Raw genomic sequence first — 20,599 nt, 5'->3', positions numbered from 1 at the left:
CTTGGCCAGGGGTCAAGAAGGTAGGATTTTCCTTCTCCCTTTTGTTCTGTACAGGAAGTCCAGGCTCTTTTTCATGGACAGGTGGGGCTCCCCCCTCCCCTTGAGAATGCCCTGGGGTAATGAGAGTAGGGTCCCTGAAGCCAGTTCCAGGTAAGATCCTGGAGTTTTCCATGGAAGCTCTAGGTTAGGCATGTGCTGTCATTCCCTCCCCCATTATTATGTATCCACAAGTCTTATTAGGTGGGAGATTAGGCCCAGGCCCAGCTGAATACTTATACCCTAGAAACTCATTTGTGTTATAGACCAGAGTTCTTCAGCCTTGGCACTATTAACATTTTGGGAAGCTAAGGTTGCTTGAGCCCAGGAGTTCAAGACCAGCTTGGGCAACATAGCAAGATCCCATCTCAGTAAAGAAAATTATCTGGTCAGGTTTATAGGGGTACAGCTTGGGCAAGGTGTTGCCTACCATGGGACAAGGGCAGGTTTTCTACAGAGGGAGTGCTGGCTAATGAGAAGGAGCAGGGATGAGGCCAACTTTAGAGAGCTAAGGGGCTGAGGTTGAGGGAGTACTTCCTGGCCCTTTGAGGGTTCTCACAGCCAAGGAACTGTAGGTTGTTTCTTTCCACAAATAGACTTTCATTTTTCTCAACTATGAAATGGAAAGAACTATCTTTGTTCCCCCTAATAGGATCAGGGCAAGGTCGTGAATGGTAATGGCTGTCTAGTTCTTCCAAGAACCAGGCCCTCTGGAGTGAGGAGGTTATCAACTTGGGGCCTATGGGAGTCCTTGGGTTACTGAGATTTCAGGGAAGCATGATACATATCTTGTTCCTAGTCTCTTTGGCCCACATTGGGTCCTGGGTTGGCCAGGTGCTAGTGCTACTATGCTATACCATCTCTTAGTTCTAGGCCATTCTGCCTATAGTTACAGCATGCGTTTTCACCCTTTAGCCACCATGGAACAAGTTTGGTGGTGCCTAAGGAGGTACATGTGCCTTTTTCGAGCTTTCATTCTCTGAAACATGTCTAGAGTTTAGATATAATTCTGAAGTTTCCAGAGGATCTTCACTGGTCCCCTCATTAAGTCTACCCCTCTGGGGTAAGTGGACTATGCAGTTATTTTCCTTTTATAATTATTAATAAAAGAAAAAAGGAGTCTACAGTGGAACTAATTTGCTCAAGACAATATAGCAAATCAGTAGCAGAGGGAGAGCCAAAGCTCAAGTTATTTGGCACCAAAATATCTTGATGTTTGCCATTTGACCTAACTTCTCTGAGCCTCTTGTTTCCTCCTGTACAGGAAATGATAATACTCACACAACCCTGTCAGGGAGATTGAGAGAGGACGTATCTAAAGCTTTTGGCAATTGTGACCCTCTCTGTTGGGACCTTGGGCGTCTCTGGTTGACTAGAAGGTGACAGAAATGAGAGAGAGGTGGCTGGGTGCAGTGGCTCACGCCTGTGATCCCAGCTCTTGGGGAGGCTGAAGTGGATGGATTGCTTGAGCCTAGGAGTTTGAGACTAGCCTGGGCAATACGGTGAAACCTTATTGCTAAGCACTGCCTAGAGTCTGGGATCTGGTTCGTTGGGAGAAGCCCTGCTTACTGAAAGTGTGAACTGCTTTATTCCTTTCTCCTCCCCTAAGATTGGACCCAAAGATAGTGGTCATTGGGAAGGGGTGGCCAGCCTCTTTGAGCCATTTCTTCTTCAGGCCCAGACGAGAGTGAAACTGAACTACTTGGACCAGATTGCCAAATTCTGGGAAATCCAGGGCTCCTCCTTAAAGATTCCCAATGTAGAACGGCGGATCTTGGACCTCTACAGTCTCAGCAAAGTAAGAACAGGTTTTTGTTGAACACCCGCTACCTCGCCCCAATATCCTTGGTATTCTGGGGGCTCCCTTGGTTTGGATGTTAGATCTTTAGGCTGCAGTGGAAGGGGCACAGCTTAGTAGCACACAGGCTGTCATCAGAACAACTTGGAATCTTTTGCTGCAATTTTGAGGTTGGGAGAAGGGAGTAGCCCCCAGTGAAGTGAGGGACTGAGTTGCTCTTTTGCCCTTTCTACAGGCCTGCTCCCTCATGTAAATACACATGGCACATCCATGTCTTTTCCTGCTTGTTTTTGCAGATTGTGGTGGAGGAAGGTGGTTATGAAGCTATCTGCAAGGACCGTCGGTGGGCCCGGGTAGCCCAGCGCCTCAACTACCCACCAGGCAAAAATATTGGCTCCTTGCTACGCTCCCATTATGAACGCATCGTTTATCCCTATGAAATGTACCAGTCTGGAGCCAACCTTGTGGTAAGGATGTCACAGTGGGGTAGGATGCGACTTTACCCTTCAGCACAGATTTCCACACTTGCTTTTAATGGAACTGGTTTAGTGGACTGGAGACCTCGCAGTTGGACTCTGCTCTTTCCTAGTGATGCTTATTCTCTTTCTCACTGTTCAGGGTCAGAAGTCCTGGAGTTATCTGTAGGGCTAGCTTATTTGTTATATGACAAAGTTCTAACTGATAGAGAAATCAGAGAAGGGAGAGCTTGGGCTAGAAAGGTATGGGAAGAGATGGTATCTGATTTAGTTGGGGAGACGGTTGGTGGAGGAAGTGAATAGAAGGAGGAATGAAAAAAGCAGAGGCACTGAGAATTCCCAAAGTGTGTGCTGGTGTCAGTGCTAAAGACCAGTGGAACAGGGGCTATTGGTGTGGGTCAGGTGAGTGGACCACAACTTTGGTTGCCATTGGGTGAGGGTAGAGGGAAGTTCTTGCTTTTGTGGGCTGTAGTCCCCTGTCCTGACCATTACCCCTCATCTGTCCCCAGCAATGTAACACACGTCCATTTGATAATGAGGAGAAGGACAAGGAATACAAACCCCACAGCATCCCCCTACGACAGTCTGTGCAGCCTTCCAAGTTCAACAGCTATGGCCGGCGGGCCAAGAGACTGCAGCCTGATGTGAGTACTCCCCTTCTTCGAACTTAGAGCTTTGAGGTGGAGGGAGTCCTCTCCTTCCCTCTAGCTAAGACTGTGTTCCCTGTTCCACTATTCCTTCTTTTGTTCTCTGAGTTCTTCTGACCGTTAGTGTGCCTCTCTCTGGCTTTACTCTTGCTTTTTTCTTGCCTCTCAGCAGAGCTGCTGATCTGGGTCTTGCTTGATCTGTTTGTGCAACCTCTTTTGTATGTCTGCTCTTCTTGCCTGTCCTGTTCCTTTCTGGACTTACTCTGATCATAGAAGTAGACCTAACTCTTTCTCCTTATACCTGTATCTTTTGTTTTGTTTTAAGACATAGGGTCTTGCTATGTTGCCCAGGCTGGAGTACAGTGGCTATTCACAGACTTGATCATAGTGCACTATAATCGAACTCCTAGGCTTGAGTGATCCTCTTGCCTCAGCCTCTTGAGTAGCTAGGACTAGAGGCGTGTACCACTGTTCCTAGCTCCTTATAGCTATGTCTTATTTCAGGAAGAAGCTTATGTGCCAGACATTCTTCTTGGAACTGGGAATGCAACAGAGAACAAGATGGACACTGTCTCTGTGCTCATTGAAGCATGTAGTTTAGCAGATCCTATTAGTCACTGCCATTTGTTGGTAATGCCAAACACTGTTAGCCTTTTCATATATCTTATCCCTAATCCCCCTTATAACTGTAAGGGAGGAGTTAATATTCTCATTTTACTGTTGGGAAAACTGAGATATCCCGTCTTTAACTCCTTTCCAAGAGAGGTCCGAGGAGGCAGCTCACCTACCCTTAGTCTCCAAAAAGCAACTCTGAGTTCTTAGCTTAGCCTATCTGTGCCTCAGCCCCCAGCATGAGATCAGGTGATATGTAGTCTGGGTTATTGTTCTTTTAGGATGGGACAGTCTGCCCCAGATAGCAGTCTTGATTCATTTCCTTCTGTCCTTCCAGCCGGAACCCACGGAGGAAGACATTGAAAAGAACCCAGAGCTGAAAAAGCTACAGATCTATGGGGCAGGCCCCAAGATGATGGGTCTGGGCCTCATGGCCAAGGATAAGACTCTGCGGAAGAAAGGTAAGGCTTAACTGGGCTAGGTGGCCTGACCTGGGGAGAGAAGTCAGGGCCCTAAGTGTCCTAGACCTGTGTTTACAGCCATTTTTCTCTCTCCCAGATAAGGAGGGGCCTGAGTGTCCCCCCACAGTAGTGGTAAAGGAGGAGTTAGGTGGGGATATGAAGGACTCAACTTCGCCTAAGTCCTTCCTGGAGAGCAAGGAGGAACTGAGTCACAGCCCAGAACCCTGCACCAAGATGACTATGAGGCTGCGGAGGAACCACAGCAATGCCCAGTTTGTAAGGACCCAGCCCTGACTTAATGCTCTGCTTCTTGTTTCTTCAATAAGCATTTCCCTGCATGGCACTGGACTAGTTCACATTAACCACAAAAGTGGGCTTCGTGGCCCTGCCCTCAGGTAGCTCACTTAATTGGGGAAACGAGGCCAACTCACATGGAACAAAGAACAAGAAAGGGTGATCAAGTGCTGTCAACATGATGTGCTGGAAGGGTCCAGAGAAGGAGTGTCACTCTCTATTGCTTCAGGATAAAGGCTAAGCTCCTCATTACCATGCATGAGCCCGTCCCTGCTGACCTCTAGCTTCATCCCCCAGCACTGCCCACCTCACTCCTGCTATAGCCACACTGAACTACTTGTAGGTATGTTCATTTTCTCCCATAAGATGCATTATGCTTTTTCATCCCTATCCTTTGCATGTGTTGTTTCTTCAGCCTAGAAGAGATTCCCCCAGTGCTCTGCCCTATTGCCAAGTTTTGTTTTGCCTTTAGGTTTCAGCCAATTTCAAGTGTCACTTTTTCAATGAAGTCCTTTCTCAAGGCCATCTCTCCTTATCTCCAGCTTCTTTGAGTGCTTTCTTCTCTAGGCCCCCATAGTGCCCTTTATGGACCGCTATTGGCAGTTTTTAATTTTTACGAACACATGTCTCTAGAGTACTGTGTATGCTTGGAAGGATACCATGTCTTACTTGTCTTCATGCTAGAGTCCAGGCGTAGGTACTGAACACAGGTTTAGTAAGTGTTCATTGAATGAATAAAAATGGGAGGCTTCAAGACTGGATGATAAAAGACTGCTCTCACAGCTCTACCTGCTTAGTTGGGGAGATGGTACATACATGCAGTTGAACTCCAGACCTAGCATGACTAGCCTGTACAGGACTGTGAATCATTCACCCAGCAAACACAGTGGATTTCTAATGGAGAACTTTTGCCTTCCTCCCCTGACAGATTGAGTCATATGTTTGCCGGATGTGTTCCCGTGGGGATGAGGATGACAAGCTCTTGCTGTGTGATGGCTGTGATGATAACTACCACATCTTCTGCCTGCTGCCTCCTCTGCCTGAGATCCCCAAGGGTGTTTGGCGGTGCCCAAAGTGTGTCATGGCGGTAAGGCCTCCCCACTCCACATCTGCCTCATAGGGTTTCCTTGCCTTCCTTCATCTGGCCTTACTGAGGGCAGCCTCTTAGCTCAGCCATAGTCTTAGATTTTGGGTCTCTCTGGTGGGATTAGGCTGGGCAGAGTTTTGGGAGAAAGGAGCAGGAGATTCAGCCTTTGTTTCTGTCTTCTAAGAGCTCCCAGACCACCTGGAGAGGTAAGCATCACAATTGGACTGTATGTGGTGACATAAACAGAGGCTAAATTGTGTGTTAGAAGCTCTGAGACACAGAAGTTCAGAGGAGAGGAAAATGTAATAATCAGGGAAGGTGTCAGAAATGAGATTTGAAGGATAGGAATATTAAGAAAAAAATGTTCTTTCAATTTCTGAGTTTTTATTCTTTGTTTTCTTTTTTAGAAGGTTTGAGGCCAGGCATGGTGGTTCACGCCTGTAATCCTAGCAGTTTGGGAGGCCGAGGTGGGTGGATCGTTTGAGCCCAGAAGTTTGAGAGCAGCCTGGGCAACATGGCGAAACCCCATCTCTACCAAAAAAGATAGAAAAATTAGCCAGGCATGGTGGCGCATGCCTCTTGTCCCAGCTACTTGGGAGGCAGAGGTGGGAAGATTGCTTGAGCCCAGGAGGTGGAGGTTGCATTGAGCTGAGATCATGCCACTGCATTCCAGCCTGGGCAACAGAATGAGACCCTGTCTCAAAAAAAGAAAAAAAGAAAGAAAGAAGGAAATTTTGGAAAACAGACAAATTACTTGTCTTCCCACCACCCAGTGATAACCATTGTTAATAGTCTGGTGTATTTTTTCCTCATCTTTTTGCTGTTAAGTATATGTAACCATCTTTAACAAATTTACGATCTTGTAATATATTTTCATTTGTTACTTTATAACCATTTCTCTATATTATTAAATTTAAGGTATGGAATTTTTTTTTAGACAGTGTATCATGGGTATAATATTTAGTTGTTTTCCTCTTGTGATATTTAGGTTGAGGCAGTGCTACAGGCTTTTAATTAGATGAGGTGGGTAGCTGTTCAGGACTGGGAGGTGGAGAACTAGCAGGAGCAGAGGTATAGTGGGAGAGCATGCCTAGTATGGGTATAGGGGCGGTAAGGAGAGCCTCTGAAGCAGCAGTAGGGGCCAAGTGGCCAGGAAGTTGGGCAGGTACATTTTGTGAACTTCCTACCTTCACCCAAATTCTTGGTGCTTATCTTCTATATTTCCCTCTGGATTTCTGGAGAGGAGACATTCGTGATCTCTTGCCTTATCTTAGGGACTCAACTGTGGTTGTGGAGACTGGGTGTGTACGTGAATACATACACACACACACACACACACACAGAGAGAGAGAGAGAGAGAGGAGAGACAGAGAGAGAGAGAGAGATAGAGAGAGAGAGAGAGAGAGAGGACAAACCAGGGTAGTGCATATTGGCCTTGGTAGTGGTGGAGATTCTACTTGGGGAGGAGTTTGGATACCAACAGTGTCAAGACTGTCGGCTGTACTTGACTCTCTTCTCTAAGTTGTTATAAGTCAGTGGACCAGATTGACATTTCTTTTTCTTTTTTTTTCTTTTCTTTTCTTTTTCTTTTCCTGGTAATGGAGTTTCGCTCTGTCGCCGAGGCCTGGAGTACAGTGGCACAAACTCGGCTCACTGCAACCTCCGCCTCCCAGGGTCAAGCAATTCTCTTGTCTCAGCCTCCCAAGTAGCTGGGATTACAGGCACATGAACAGCTAATTTTTGTATTTTTTAGTAGAAATGGAGTTTCACCAGGCTGGTCTTGAACTCCTGACCTCAGGTGATCCACCCACCTTGGCCTCCCAAAGTGCTAGGATTATAGGCATGAGTCATCGTGCCTGGGCAACTGACATTTATTTTTCAAACATGAGCATGGCGTGTGTCTGATTTTGGGGTACATATAATTCTCATCTAAAATAATGAACATAGGTACAAAATGAGGTAGACCCACATCCTGTCTTCTGAGACAGTCTCAAGAATAGTGGAAGGTTTGATACTGTAAAAGCCAGTGCCTTCATTTCCCTTTTCTTTTTTCTTTTTTTTTTTTTTTCCTTGAGACAGAGTCTTGCTTTGTCACCCAGGCTGGGGTGCAGTGGTACCATCTCTGCTCACTGCAACCTCCACCTCCTGGGTTCAAGTGATTCTCCTGCCTCAGTCTCCTGAGTAGGTGGGATTACAGGCAACTGCCACCATGCCTGGCTAGTTTTTGTATTTTTGGTAGAGAGGGGTTTCACCATAGTGGCCAGGCTGGTCTCAAACTCCTGACCTCAAGTGATCTGCCCTCCTCGGCCTCTCAAAGTGCTGGGATCATAGGCGTGAGCCACCACGCCTGGCCCCATTTTCCATCTTTAAAGGTCCTAGAATATTCAGTGCCATTTTCCCAGGCTTATAGTTTAGTCTGGGCTTAAAAAAGCTTCCCTGAGTACCTTGCATAGAATCACATTTTACCTAGAGAGGAAAAACAGTGGCAGAAGAACATAGGATAGCACATTAAAGTCAGAGCCATTTAAATAAAGTCCTAAAGGAAGAAAAGAGCATGGGATGACTCCCTGTAAGTTGTGAGACTGGAATTGAGTTTTGGAGAACCAATGAAAGTGGGAAAGGACATTTCAGTAGGGAGGAACTATGAGCAAAAGCATGGTGGGGAGTGAAAAGACTAAGTAAGCTGAAGTGGTAAGAGCAAAAGGTACAGCTTTGAGGTAAGGCCTGCCTCAAGGGCCATGAGTGCTGCTGACCTAGGGCTCTTCTCCCTCCCTACTCCTTATATTCCAGTTCCACTTGTGAGGATTCTTCACCTCTTTGCCTCTGTTTTGGTGACATGTTCTCCTTTGGATTTCAGGAGTGTAAGCGGCCCCCAGAAGCCTTTGGGTTTGAGCAGGCTACCCGGGAATATACTCTGCAGAGCTTTGGCGAGATGGCCGACTCCTTTAAAGCTGACTACTTCAACATGCCCGTGCATGTAGGTGATGGAGGGCTGAGGTAGTATTGGGCTCGGATCATAGGTGTTGGTGCCAGATGGTCTCAGCTCACCTGGGTCAATAGGTTCAGGGTGTGATGGGCCATGGTTATCTACTACCCTTCTTCCCCCAGATGGTGCCCACAGAACTTGTGGAGAAGGAGTTCTGGAGGCTGGTAAATAGCATTGAGGAAGATGTGACTGTTGAGTATGGAGCTGACATCCATTCCAAAGAATTTGGCAGCGGTTTCCCTGTCAGTGACAGTAAACGGCACCTAACCCCTGAAGAGGAGGTGAGTGGATGATTCATGTCAGCTGTGTGAGCTTAGGCAAATCATTTAGTATCTGAAAAACTCAATGTGTCTGTAAGATGAGGATAATTATGCCTGCCTTATGTAGCCATGAGATTTAGATGAGATGATGGCATGTAAATAAAATAATCTAGTACCTGGCATATACAAACATGAAATGGATTCTGTCACCTCTGTGAGCCCATTTCCTTACCTCTAAAATGGGGATAATATCTACCTTGCAAATTTGTTATAAAAATTAAATGAGAAGGTATATGAGATAACTTGCAGGTATTTTGGTAGGTAGATATATCTGTGAACATCCCAGAAATTGAAGTGAGTAGAATTGAAAGTGTGAGAGGTAGGGAGAAAACGTATATGTTTCTTAAGATGTTTCAAAAAAGCCTCTGACCTCAAAATTAAGGTTCCATAGGCTAAAGAAAATGACTTAAGATCTCAGTTCCTTAGCATAACCCTCATGCCCTTTTTACAAATACCTGACCTGGCAGGAGTATGCTACCAGTGGTTGGAACCTAAATGTGATGCCGGTGTTGGAACAGTCTGTACTGTGCCACATCAATGCAGATATCTCTGGCATGAAGGTGCCCTGGCTCTACGTGGGCATGGTCTTCTCAGCCTTTTGCTGGCATATTGAGGATCACTGGAGTTACTCCATTAACTACCTCCACTGGTGAGTGGGGCCCTGGGGAGCCAGGGAATCAGTCAGTGTGGGCTCCCTGCTCGACCAAGGTGTGATCTGTGTGTGTCCCTTTTCCACTTGTGCAGGGGTGAACCGAAGACCTGGTATGGGGTACCCTCACTTGCAGCAGAACATTTGGAAGAGGTGATGAAGAAGCTGACACCTGAACTATTTGATAGCCAACCTGACCTCCTGCACCAACTTGTCACCCTTATGAATCCCAACACCCTCATGTCCCATGGCGTGCCAGTAAGTACCCAGGCAACAGGGACAAGCAGCAGGAATGATTTAGTGATGGCCTTTGTGATGGTGGTGGTGATGGTTGTCATCTAGATTCTGCCCCTGCCCTTTCTTCATTCCTTTTCTTAATTGGGCTACAGGTTTGACTAGTAGAGACCCAAAATAATAGTGATTGGATGCACAATGGTATGCCATCTGGGCCATGTGTTTGAGGGTAACATCTAAGGGGTGGCTTATCACATCTACATTCCAGCTAGTAGAAGAGGGAAATGGGGAAGGGCAGGGCTAGACATATTTTTTAAAGCCACACATCGTTTCTGTTCATCTCCTGTTAGTGAAAAGACGGTCATAGCTGCAAGGAAAACTGGGAAATGTAATTCTTACTTTGGATTATCAAGTACCACTTATAAACTGGAGGTCATGTTGTTATGACAGAAGATAAGAATGAATTTCAGGGTACAACTAGCAGTCTCTGCCATACTTTGTATACTCTTACCCTTCTCAGAGCAATGGATAGGTCTTTTTATTTAACAGGTCAAAAGTTAAACCCAGAGTCCTGGTCTTTCCTCAGTGTGCTTCCATCTTACCCTTTAAAACATTGTGTGTGTCCCTTTTCCACTTTAGGATACCTTCCTCGGTCCAGTTCCCTAGATATCACAAGTCCTTGGTTAAATTTCACTAAATTTTACAATAAAAGTATTACTCACAGGGCATACAGTATATCAAAACAAGGTGAAGGCAAAAAGAAACACAGGTGAGAACCACTGACTTAGTCCAAAGCCCTACTGTACAGATATCCAAGAATATCTCAGGGAGACATACAGTACACATAATCTTCCTCCACTCAGGGAGTTATCCTTTTCTCTGGGTATATAACCTGGCTTACCTGTGAGAGATTGTATATTCCTGGGAATTTCTAGTATTGATCAGTATCAGCCAGTTTTCTGGTGTGGCTCTTAAAACAGCGTGATCATTAATCCTGTAAGAATAGGAATTAGGGCTGGGCACGGTGGCTCACACCTGTAGTCCCAGCACTTTTTGGGAGGCTGAGGTGGGCCTCACCTGACCTCACCTGAGATCAGGAGTTCAAGACCAGCCTGGCCAACATGGCGAAACTCCGTCTCTACTAAAAATACAAAAATTAGCTGGACATGGTGGCACATGCCTGTAATCCCATTACTCAGGAGACTGAGGCAGGAGAATCGCTTGAACCCAGGAGGTGGAGGTTGCAGTGAGCCGAGATAGCACCATTGCACTCCAGCCTGGGCAACAGAGCAAGACTCTGTCTCAGAACAAAAAAAAGGATTGGTTATGAGAAGGGACCAAAAAAAATAATTAAAAAAAAAAGGAATTAGTAGATCCTCTGTCTCTGCTTTAAGTCTTATTGGGGCTGCTACTCTTCCCTACTCCCTTCCATGCTCTTTTGCCTTGGCCACACTACCACTTACTCTAATACATGGGATAGTCAACACATTGAATTAATGTCTCCTTGAGATATTCTTGGATATCTGTACAGTAGGGCTTTGGACTAAGTCAGTGGTTCTCACCTGTGTTTCTTTTTGCCTTCACCTTGTTTTGATATACTGTATGCCCTGTGAGTAATACTTTTATTGTAAAATTTAGTGAAATTTAACCAAGGACTTGTGATATCTAGGGAACTGGACCGAGGAAGGTATCCTAAAACAGTACACATAATCTTCCTCCACTCAGGGAGTTATCCTTTTCTCTGTCTACCTCACCCCATTTCAGGATTACTGGACTCGATGATCAAGGGCCCTTTTAGTTCTGCTGCTTCACAAGCAGACGTGGGGTCTGACTTTCCTCAGACTTCTCTCTTCTTGACCCATAGCCTAGCATTAGTCCTTGTCTATAATGCCACGGAAAACTGTAAAAGGGCATTTTCTTGGCCGGGTGTGGTGGCTCATGCCTATAATCCCAGCACTTTGGGAGGCTGAGGCCGACGGATCACTTAAGGTCAGGAGTTCGAAACCAGCCTGGCCAATGTGGTGAAACCCCAGTCTCTACTAAAAATACAAAAATTAGCCAGGCGTGGTTGCGCATGTCTGTAATCCCAGCTACTCGGTAGGCAGAGGCAGGAGAATCGCTCGAACCCAGGAGGCAGAGGTTGCAGTGAGCTGAGATCACACCACTGTACTCCACTGTGGGTGACATAGCGAGACTCTGTCTCAAAAAAAATAAAAAAGGATTATCTTAAGGATTTGGGTAGCTAAGATGTACACACACACACACACACACACACACACACACACACATGCAGAAAGTCATGGAGCTGTTGAATCCTTACCTCTTTTTAAAAAACTTTATCACAGACTCTGAAATATATGCTTTTTGCTTACACCTCCACAGCATTTCTCCTGCTCATGGCTCACCATCTTCTTTGGCCAGCTGCTGCTTTACTACCTAGCCCTCTCTCTGCCCTGCCCTTCCTATAGGTAGTTCCCAGCATCTCCAGGCCCTTTGGACTTGGCAGTATTCCCTTAATCCAAGCATCTGTGATTTTCATGTTCTCATGCTGGCAGGCTACAGTTTAGCTAGCTGGAGCTCCCCCAGAGGTATCTTTAGCTCCCTGCCCCTACTGCCTCACCTTCCCCTTTGGTTGGAGAAGGCCATTCTTTTTATAGATAAGTAATGTAAGTATTCTTTTCTTTTTTTTTTTTTGAGACAGAGTCTCACTCTGTTGCCCAGGCTGGAGTGCAATGGCGTGATCTCAGCTCACTGCAACCTCCGCCTCCTGGGGTCAAGTGCTTCTCCTGTCTCAGTCTCCCGAGTAGCTGAGATTACAGGCATGTGCCACCACACCTGGCTAATTTTTGTATTTTTAGTTGAGATGGGGTTTCACCATGTTGGCCAGGCTGGTCTCAAACTCCTGACCTCAAGTCATCCTCCTGCCTCGACCTCCCAAAGTGCTGAGCTTATAGGTGTGAGACACCACGCCCAGCAAAAGAATTTAAAAGTACCTATGTAGCTAGCATATTTCTTTTGGACAGCACTGGTCTAGAATGATCTTTGCTTGGTTAACTACATGAATTATAACCATTTTTTAAAAAGTTTTATTGTAATATGATTTGCTACATACCATAAAATTCACCCATTTTAAGTGTACAATTCAGTAAATTTATGGAGTTGTGCTACCATCACTACAATCCACTTGTAGTCCATTTCTACCACCACAAAAATATCCCTTGTACCCATTTACGGTTACTCTCCTTTCCAGCCCTTAGTCCCAGTCGACCATTCATCTGTTTTCTGTCTATAGATTTGTCTTTTCTGGACAGTTCATGAAAATGGAATAATATGTGGTCATTTGTGTCTTGCTTCTCTCACTTAGTATGTTTTTGGGGTTCATCCACATTGCAGCATGTGTCAGAACTTGATTCCTTTGATGGCCCAGTAATATTCACCAGTTGTCGAACCTTTGAGTTGTTTTTACTTTTTGGCTATTCACGTTTGTCATTTTTAACAGCTGTAGAATGTGAGGGGAACTTTTCTAAATAACCACATAGGAAATAGTAAAGTGACGTTGGCAGAATCAGGGTGCAGGGTGAGATAGAGTTATGAGCATCAGGTTCTACTCCTGTCTCTGTTACCTGAGTCTTCTCTGAAACTTAGTTTCATGGCTATAAAATTAAGGCTGGCATAGTGAGACCCCTTCTGATTAATTAATTAATAATAAATAAAACTAAGGCTGGGACTAGATCATTCAGTAAATGTTGCTAGAGCTCATTCTATGTGTAAGTCCTCACTGGTCAACACTGAGGTTAAGCCAGTGCCTGTGTTTGGGTATGCATAGCTGAGGGTTGGACAGAGAGGAGTAAATAAGTGAAATAAAGCATTAGAGGTGCTACAAAAGAGCAACAAACTAGGTCATTTAGGAAGTGGGTGTATCAGGAAAGGGTTTGTGGGAGCAGATCCCTGAAAGAAGAGTAAGGGTTTGCCTGTCAGAGCTGTGGCTTAATCATGTGGGCATGGGGATTCCAGTAAGGGGCTCTCAGCTGAGGCATTACATGGTCAGATTTGCATTTTTTGAAAGATAGTTCTGATGGTTAGTAATGGAGGCCAATGCAGTAATATAGGTAAGAAATGCAGATGTTGCCTCTAAGTAGATATAGATTTAAGAAGAAAATATGATAGAGATGGGAGCTGATACATGGTCCAAATAAATGTGGAGATATATTTATGAATGGAAAGATTTAATATTGTTAGCATGTTAATTCTCCCCAAATTAATTTAGATTTCTGGTAGAGGAATCAACCTTCTGGGTTGAAGGGTTCTTGGTATACATTAGCAAATTAGTTTTCCAGAGAGTAGAACTTACTGATTCCCTTATCAGCACTGTACCTACTTCACTGTGTCTTCACCAGAATTGAATGTTTATCTATAAAAGCTTCGTGAGACATCCTAATAAAGATGACACGTTAAGCATACACATGGCTGCTTCCATTCTATATTGAAACTGCCCTAAAATGACACAAGGGCATTTTTTTTTTTTTGAGACGGAGTCTTGCTCTGTCACCCAGGCTGGAGTACAGTGGCGCGATCTTGGCTCACCACTACCTCCGTCTCCTGGGTTCAAGTGATTCTTCTGCCTCAGCCTCCTGAGCAGCTGGGACTACAGGTGCGCCACTGTGCCTGGCTCATTTTTGTATTTTGAGTAGAGACAGGGTTTCACCATATTGGCCAGGCTGGTTTCGACCGCCTGACCTCGTGATCCACTCACCTCAGCCTCCCAAAGTGCTGGGATTTCAGGGGTGAGCCACTGTACCCAGCCACACAAGGCATTTTTTTTTTAAGGTGAAAAAACTACAGAGATGGAGAATACGAGAGAGGAGACAATGATAAAATTCTTGAAGCTAGAAAACAGATGTGAAAACTGAAACATAAGCCAATACTGAGGACATCTTGAGAACCAACCTGATTTATACCTCAGATTCCTCCAAATATTTATAATTGGTGGCACCAGGCATTCTGGGGGTAAAGATGGATGGGGTGAAAATAAGGATTGGTTCATGGTCTACATAAGAAGCTGTGAGATCTCCTCCCATGCTGGGCAGCTAGAAATGTTTAGTCACTCTAGTAAAAGACTGAAGATTTATTTCTGAAGAGGTTAAAACAGAGTCTGTGGATTAAGGTCTCCTAGGTACAGTTGAGGATGGAGTTATAGGGAAAGTAATTAGGATTTATCATAGTGGATGCTGAGGTTCCCAGGCATCTCTCTCCACTTGCCAGGAGAACACTGGCTACCAGCCCTTTTTTCCTACAGGCAAAAATAAAAAAAAGAGGGTTTTCTCTGGGGAATCTGACTGGCCTGAGAGGAAAGACCTGGAGTTTCCCAAACTAAATGGCTTAGCTAGATCACCCTACAGTGAATCTTATAGTTGACAGACTTCATCTGTATACTCAGAGCTTCCATTCAGCTTTTTCATCTCTTCCTCTTCAATATAAGCAGGCAGCCACAGATAAATAACTGAGAGGCTGGGCGTGGTAGCTCACATCTGTAATCCCAGCATTTTGGGAGGCTGAAATGGGTGGATCACCTGAAGTCAGGAGTTTGAGACCAGCCTGGCCAACATGGTGAAACCCTGTCTCTACTAAAAATACAAAAATTAGCCGGGCGTGATGGTGTGTGACTGTAATCCCAGCAACTCAGAGGCTGAGACTGGAGAATCACTTGAACCTGGGAGGTAGAGGTTGCAGTGAGCCAGGATCATTGATGCCACTGCACTATAGCCTGGGTGACAGAGCAAGACTCTGTCTCAAAACAAAACAAAACAGAAAACAACTGAAGAAACCCTAAAAAACAAACCCCACAAAAGAGAAAGCAACTTGGAGATACAGAGGCTAGGTAGGGAGAAATAAACTTCAGAAGAAAAGCGTATACTGTAAACATGAAAGACGACCAGTATGCTGTTTTAAAAAATAGCATACTGCAAACAAAATTATGATAGCAAAAGTGAAAAATGCAAAAAGCTTATGTTTTTCACTTTTGAAAGATAGTTGAGGAAATCTCCCAAAATCTAGAGTAAAAAGATTGAAAAAGAAAAAATTAGAGAATTTTTCTAGGAGGTTCAATATTCAAATAATAGGAGTTATGAAAAGAAAATAGATGAAAACTGAGAGGATAAAATCACTCAAGAAAATTTCCCTGAACTGAAGAATGAAGTTGCCAGACTAAATGGGCCTACCCAGTAAATGAGTGAAAAGAAATTCATACCAAGATATGTCCCGTTAACTTTTATATCAAACACTGCGACCAGAAGAGTCCTATAAGCTTGAGAGAGAGAAACAGGTTTCAAACGCTTATCAAAGCATTAGAAATCAGAATGTCTTCAAAGTTTTTAGCACTAACACTGGAAGACTAGAGCAGTGCCTTTAAAATTATTTTCTAAGTCAACAACTATGGGAGTTTAAAAAAAGGATTTTCATCTTAGAATTCTATATACAGTCAAGCATGAGAGTAAGAATAGAGACTTTTTTTTAAAAAAAAGTAGGTTCTTCACACCATTTCTTAGGGAACTGTTGGAGGATGTTCTTAAGCATAGCAAAGGAATAAACCAAGAAAGAGAAAGACATGGGATCTAGGAAATAGGAGATGTGTCACAAGGGAGTGATGATCCAGGGAGGACAGCTAGTCCAGATTGGGACAGATCAGAAGGTTGCGTGAGAGACGGCTACAGAAAGATGAAAATTCATAGGAAAAGAGATATGGATATTGGTCACAAAGTTAGGGATACATGTATAAAAAACTAAGCAAATTGAGAAACAGGAAGCTGTTTTTAACATAGTCTAGAAGTATGTTATTTAAGGTAATTATAATCATCGCTAAAATAATCAGAAGAGGTGAAAGTGATTGGCTCTGGGAAAGGGAGAATGGCAAGGCCTGCTGATTTTATAACAGATCATACAGCCATTTGACTTTTGGAACTGCATATGTAACTGATGAAAGTAAATAACTTAAAAAGCTTGTCCATTCTGATCTTTGAGAAACCTGGCAAAAACAAGCAATGGGGAGAGGATTCCCTGTTTAATAAATGGTGTTGGGAAAACTGGCTAGCCATGTGCAGAAAGCAGAAACTGGACCCCTTCCTGACACCTTACACTGAAATTAACTCCAGATGGATTAAAGACTTAAACATAAGACCTAACACCATAAAAACTCTAGAAGAAAATCTAGGCAAAACCATTCAGGACATAGGCATAGGCAAGGACTTCATGACCAAAACACCAAAAGCATTGGCAACAAAAGCCAAAATAGACAAATGGGACCTAATCAAACTCCACAGCTTCTGCACAGCAAAAGAAACAGTCATTAGAGTGAATCGGCAACCAACAGAATGGGAAAAAGCTTTTGCAATCTACTCATCTAACAAAGGGCTAATATCCAGAATCTACAAAGAACTAAAACAGATTTACAAGAAAAAAGCTCATTCAAAAGTGGGCAAAGGATATGAATAGACACTTTACAAAAGAAGACATATATGAGGCCAACAAACATATGAAAAAATGCTCATCATCACTGGTCATTAGAGAAATGTAAATCAAAATTACATTGAGATACCATCTCATGCCAGGTAGAATGGCAATCATTAAAAAATCTGGGAACAACAGATGCTGGAGAGGATGTGGAGAAATAGGAACACTTTTACACTGTTGGTGGGAGTGTGAATTAGTTCAACCATTGTGGAAGACTGTGGTGATTCCTCAAGGACCTAGAAATAGAAATTCCATTTGACCCAGCAATGCCATTACTGGGTGTATTTCCAAAGGATTATAAATCATTCTATTATAAGGACACATGCACACGAATGTTCATTGCAACACTGTTTACAATAGCAAAGACTTGGAACCAACCCAAATGCTTATCGATGATAGACTGGACAGGGAAAATGTGGCACATACACACCATGGAATACTATGCAGCCATAAAAAATGATGAGTTCGTGTCCTTTGTAGGGACATGGATGAACCTGGAAACCATCATTCTCAGCAAATTGACACAAGAACAGAAAACCAAACACCACATGTTCTCACTCGTAGGCAGGTGTTGAACAATGAGAACACATGGACACAGGAAGGGGAGCATCACAAACTGGGGTCTGTGGGGGAGAAATAGGGGAGGGGCGGGGGGGTGGGGAGTTGGAGAGGGATAACATGTGGAGAAATGCCAGATACAGGTGATGGGGAGGAAGGCAGCAAACCACACTGTCATGTGTACCTCTGCAACAATCTTGCATGTGCACATGTACCACAGAACCTAAAATGCAATTAAAAAAATTTTTTTTTCCTAGAAAAAGCTTGTCCAGCTTATTGAAAAGTGATAATTTTTGCAAAAATTATTAAGGAAGTTGGAATATTTTGACAGATACATTTTTTAATCTCAAATATTCCTGTCATCTCAATACATCGAAACCTTGAGAGCAGAGACCAGTGGTGCTTCCTTTCAGAATTGGAGAGTCTGAGATCCTATTGTCAGACTGTCCCCTGAGGCTTTCTTTTGTCTCCTTAACAACCTTGTGCTTAAGTCAGGTCCGCATACAGGAAATTATCTCAACAGCCATGGACTTTCTTGTTCTTCAGGTTGTCCGCACAAACCAGTGTGCAGGAGAATTCGTCATCACCTTCCCCCGTGCTTACCACAGTGGCTTCAACCAAGGCTACAACTTTGCTGAGGCCGTCAACTTTTGCACTGCCGACTGGGTGAGTCTGGAATGTGTTGGGATGGCGGGGGTGAAGCAGGAGGGTTGTGGAGAAGCTGGGGCATCATGGCGTCCAGACTTGGCCACACTCAACCTTGAACCTGCCCACAGTTGCCTGCTGGGCGCCAGTGCATTGAGCACTACCGCCGGCTCCGAAGATACTGCGTCTTCTCCCATGAAGAGCTTATCTGTAAGATGGCTGCCTGCCCTGAGAAGCTAGACCTGAACCTGGCGGCAGCTGTGCATAAGGAGATGTTCATCATGGTGCAAGAAGAGCGGCGTCTACGAAAGGCCCTGCTAGAGAAGGTGGGTGGTGGGGAGAGTACCCCAGATAAGCACCCTATTCTGGTGGAAGTTGGGGTAGGCAGAGGTGGCACCAAGAAGATGTAGCCTCTACTCTTGGAGTATAGTGAAAAGAACTAGATGCATCTCGATTGAAAACCACATACCATTCTCTGCTATACCCTTTACCAGCAACCTTTTTTTTTTTTTTTTTTTGAGATGGAGTTTTGCTCTTGTTACCCAGGCTGGAGAGCAATGGCGCCATCTCGGCTCACTGCAACCTCCGCCTCCTGGGTTCAGGCAATTCTCCTGCCTCAGCCTCCTGAGTAGCTGGGATTACAGGCACGCGCCACCACGCCCAGCTAATTTTTTTGTATTTTTAATAGAGACGGGGTTTCACCATGTTGACCAGGATGGTCTCGATCTCTTGACCTCGTGATCCACCCGCCTCGGCCTCCCAAAGTGCTGGGATTACAGGCTTGAGCCACCGCGCCCGGCCAGCAACCTTTTTTAAGTCAGTTTACTTCATTCTCAGTTTTCCCGTCCGAAAAATGGGATTATGATAATGCTTATCTTTTTGCATAGTTGATTGGATTAAAGATAATGTTTGCTTAGTGACTGACCCATAGCAGGTACTGGTATAGCAGCTATTTATCATTATTTAAGTGACCCAGCAAGATAGCTGGCATATGAAACCTCACCACTGATTATCTTTGTATCAAGTTACTTCATCTTTCATAGTCTCACTTTTCCATTCTAAAATGGGAATAAATATCTAACTTGCAAAGTGTAAAGTTAGAGTAAGGTGATTTATGTGAAAGCCATCTATGTTACATTGCCTTTGCAATGTTGCAGCTGCCATTGACATTGTTTATACATGAAGAAACCGATTGAAATATGTATGGAATGTTTCTCAGGAAATGCCATTTTATTACATGCAGATGGTTCAAGCTAGGGCAATAATATTACCAAGTAGAAGGTGGTCCTGCTTTCATTGATTTCTCATAATTGTGTGTCAGTTGTGTGTATAGCTGAGTGGAAGCTGCTACAGAGCTCTAAAGTCCACTCGTGTAGTTTCAGCCATCGTCTTCAGATTTCACAATTGCCTAGTTAGGGAATTGACTTTGTGAGTCTTAATACTGGTTCTGTGGGATCCCTTGCTGCCTATATTTAGGGTAATACTTTTCTTATTTTAAAGCTCATTTATAACTTCCCTGTGAGTGTGGGCTGTAGGGAGAACTATAGCTACAGTAATGTTGGAAGTCTGGGGCCTCTCAGTCGTGGTGGTAGTTGTTGAGTCCCTGGGCTTTTCCAGGCATCATTTTCTCACTCTGTTCAGTACTGTTATTAAATGATGGCTGTGTGGCTGTGCCAGGCTGTGGGAAGGAGCCAAAGCAAGGTGGGGAGAATAGATCTTCTCATCTTGACATTCAAAATTCTTCACACTTGGCCCTTAACTCACAGAAGCATTCTGGACACCATAGTCTTGGAATCCTGTAAGAGATTGTATGTATATTGAAGTATGTTTCTGGGAAGAGGACTCATAGTTTACATCAAATTCTCAAGAGTCCATGGTCCAAAAAAACCCTAAGAGACTTCATCCTTAGAATATTCTCTGGCTTTAGAGTCAAAATTAACTCAGTTTGGTAATTTACTGACCCTGAGACTTGGTTTCTGCCTTCGTAAAATGAGATAGGCCTGTGGAATATATATTCTTATCTGAAAATTAGAGCTAATAACAGTAAATACTTGATGAACACTGACTCTAAGTGCTGAGATACTTGTCTAATTCCATAGCTGCTTTGTCTTTGTTAATCCTTCTAACAACCCAATGTCTTTGTTAATCCTTCTAACAACCCAACAAAGATGATACCGTTTATCTCCATCTTACTAGATAATGAAACAGACTCAGATGTTAAATGATTTAATCATGATCACACAGAGAATAAGTGGCAGAGTGGGATTTGGGCTCATAACTTATGCAGAGG

General features: G+C 44.1%; 1 protein-coding gene across 19 annotated transcripts in view; it reads left to right on the top strand.

Moving 5' to 3' along the window:
• Positions 1–20,599, top strand: part of KDM5C (lysine demethylase 5C) — a 49,999-nt gene that overhangs the window by 4,822 nt on the left and 24,578 nt on the right. For 6 of the 19 annotated variants that reach the window (XM_078363971.1, XM_078363967.1, XM_078363970.1 and 3 more), the window contains exons 3-15: positions 1,712–1,834; positions 2,131–2,301; positions 2,820–2,954; positions 3,462–3,587; positions 3,907–4,030; positions 4,128–4,306; positions 5,253–5,411; positions 8,269–8,388; positions 8,520–8,678; positions 9,185–9,366; positions 9,462–9,624; positions 18,211–18,330; positions 18,441–18,635. In XM_078363971.1, coding sequence (XP_078220097.1) covers positions 1,712–1,834; positions 2,131–2,301; positions 2,820–2,954; positions 3,462–3,587; positions 3,907–4,030; positions 4,128–4,306; positions 5,253–5,411; positions 8,269–8,388; positions 8,520–8,678; positions 9,185–9,366; positions 9,462–9,624; positions 18,211–18,330; positions 18,441–18,635 — 1,956 coding nt within the window. The remainder of the gene's footprint in view (positions 1–1,711; positions 1,835–2,130; positions 2,302–2,819; positions 2,955–3,461; positions 3,588–3,906; positions 4,031–4,127; positions 4,307–5,252; positions 5,412–8,268; positions 8,389–8,519; positions 8,679–9,184; positions 9,367–9,461; positions 9,625–18,210; positions 18,331–18,440; positions 18,636–20,599) is intronic. The other 13 variants (XM_078363977.1, XM_078363973.1, XM_078363976.1 and 10 more) reach the window with 3 other exon arrangements.

Source organism: Callithrix jacchus, chromosome X (genome assembly GCF_049354715.1).
Source record: "Callithrix jacchus isolate 240 chromosome X, calJac240_pri, whole genome shotgun sequence".
Lineage (NCBI taxonomy): Eukaryota > Metazoa > Chordata > Mammalia > Primates > Cebidae > Callithrix > Callithrix jacchus.
Note: the sequence above shows the minus strand (reverse complement) of the source record. Positions and strands in the feature narration are given on the sequence as shown.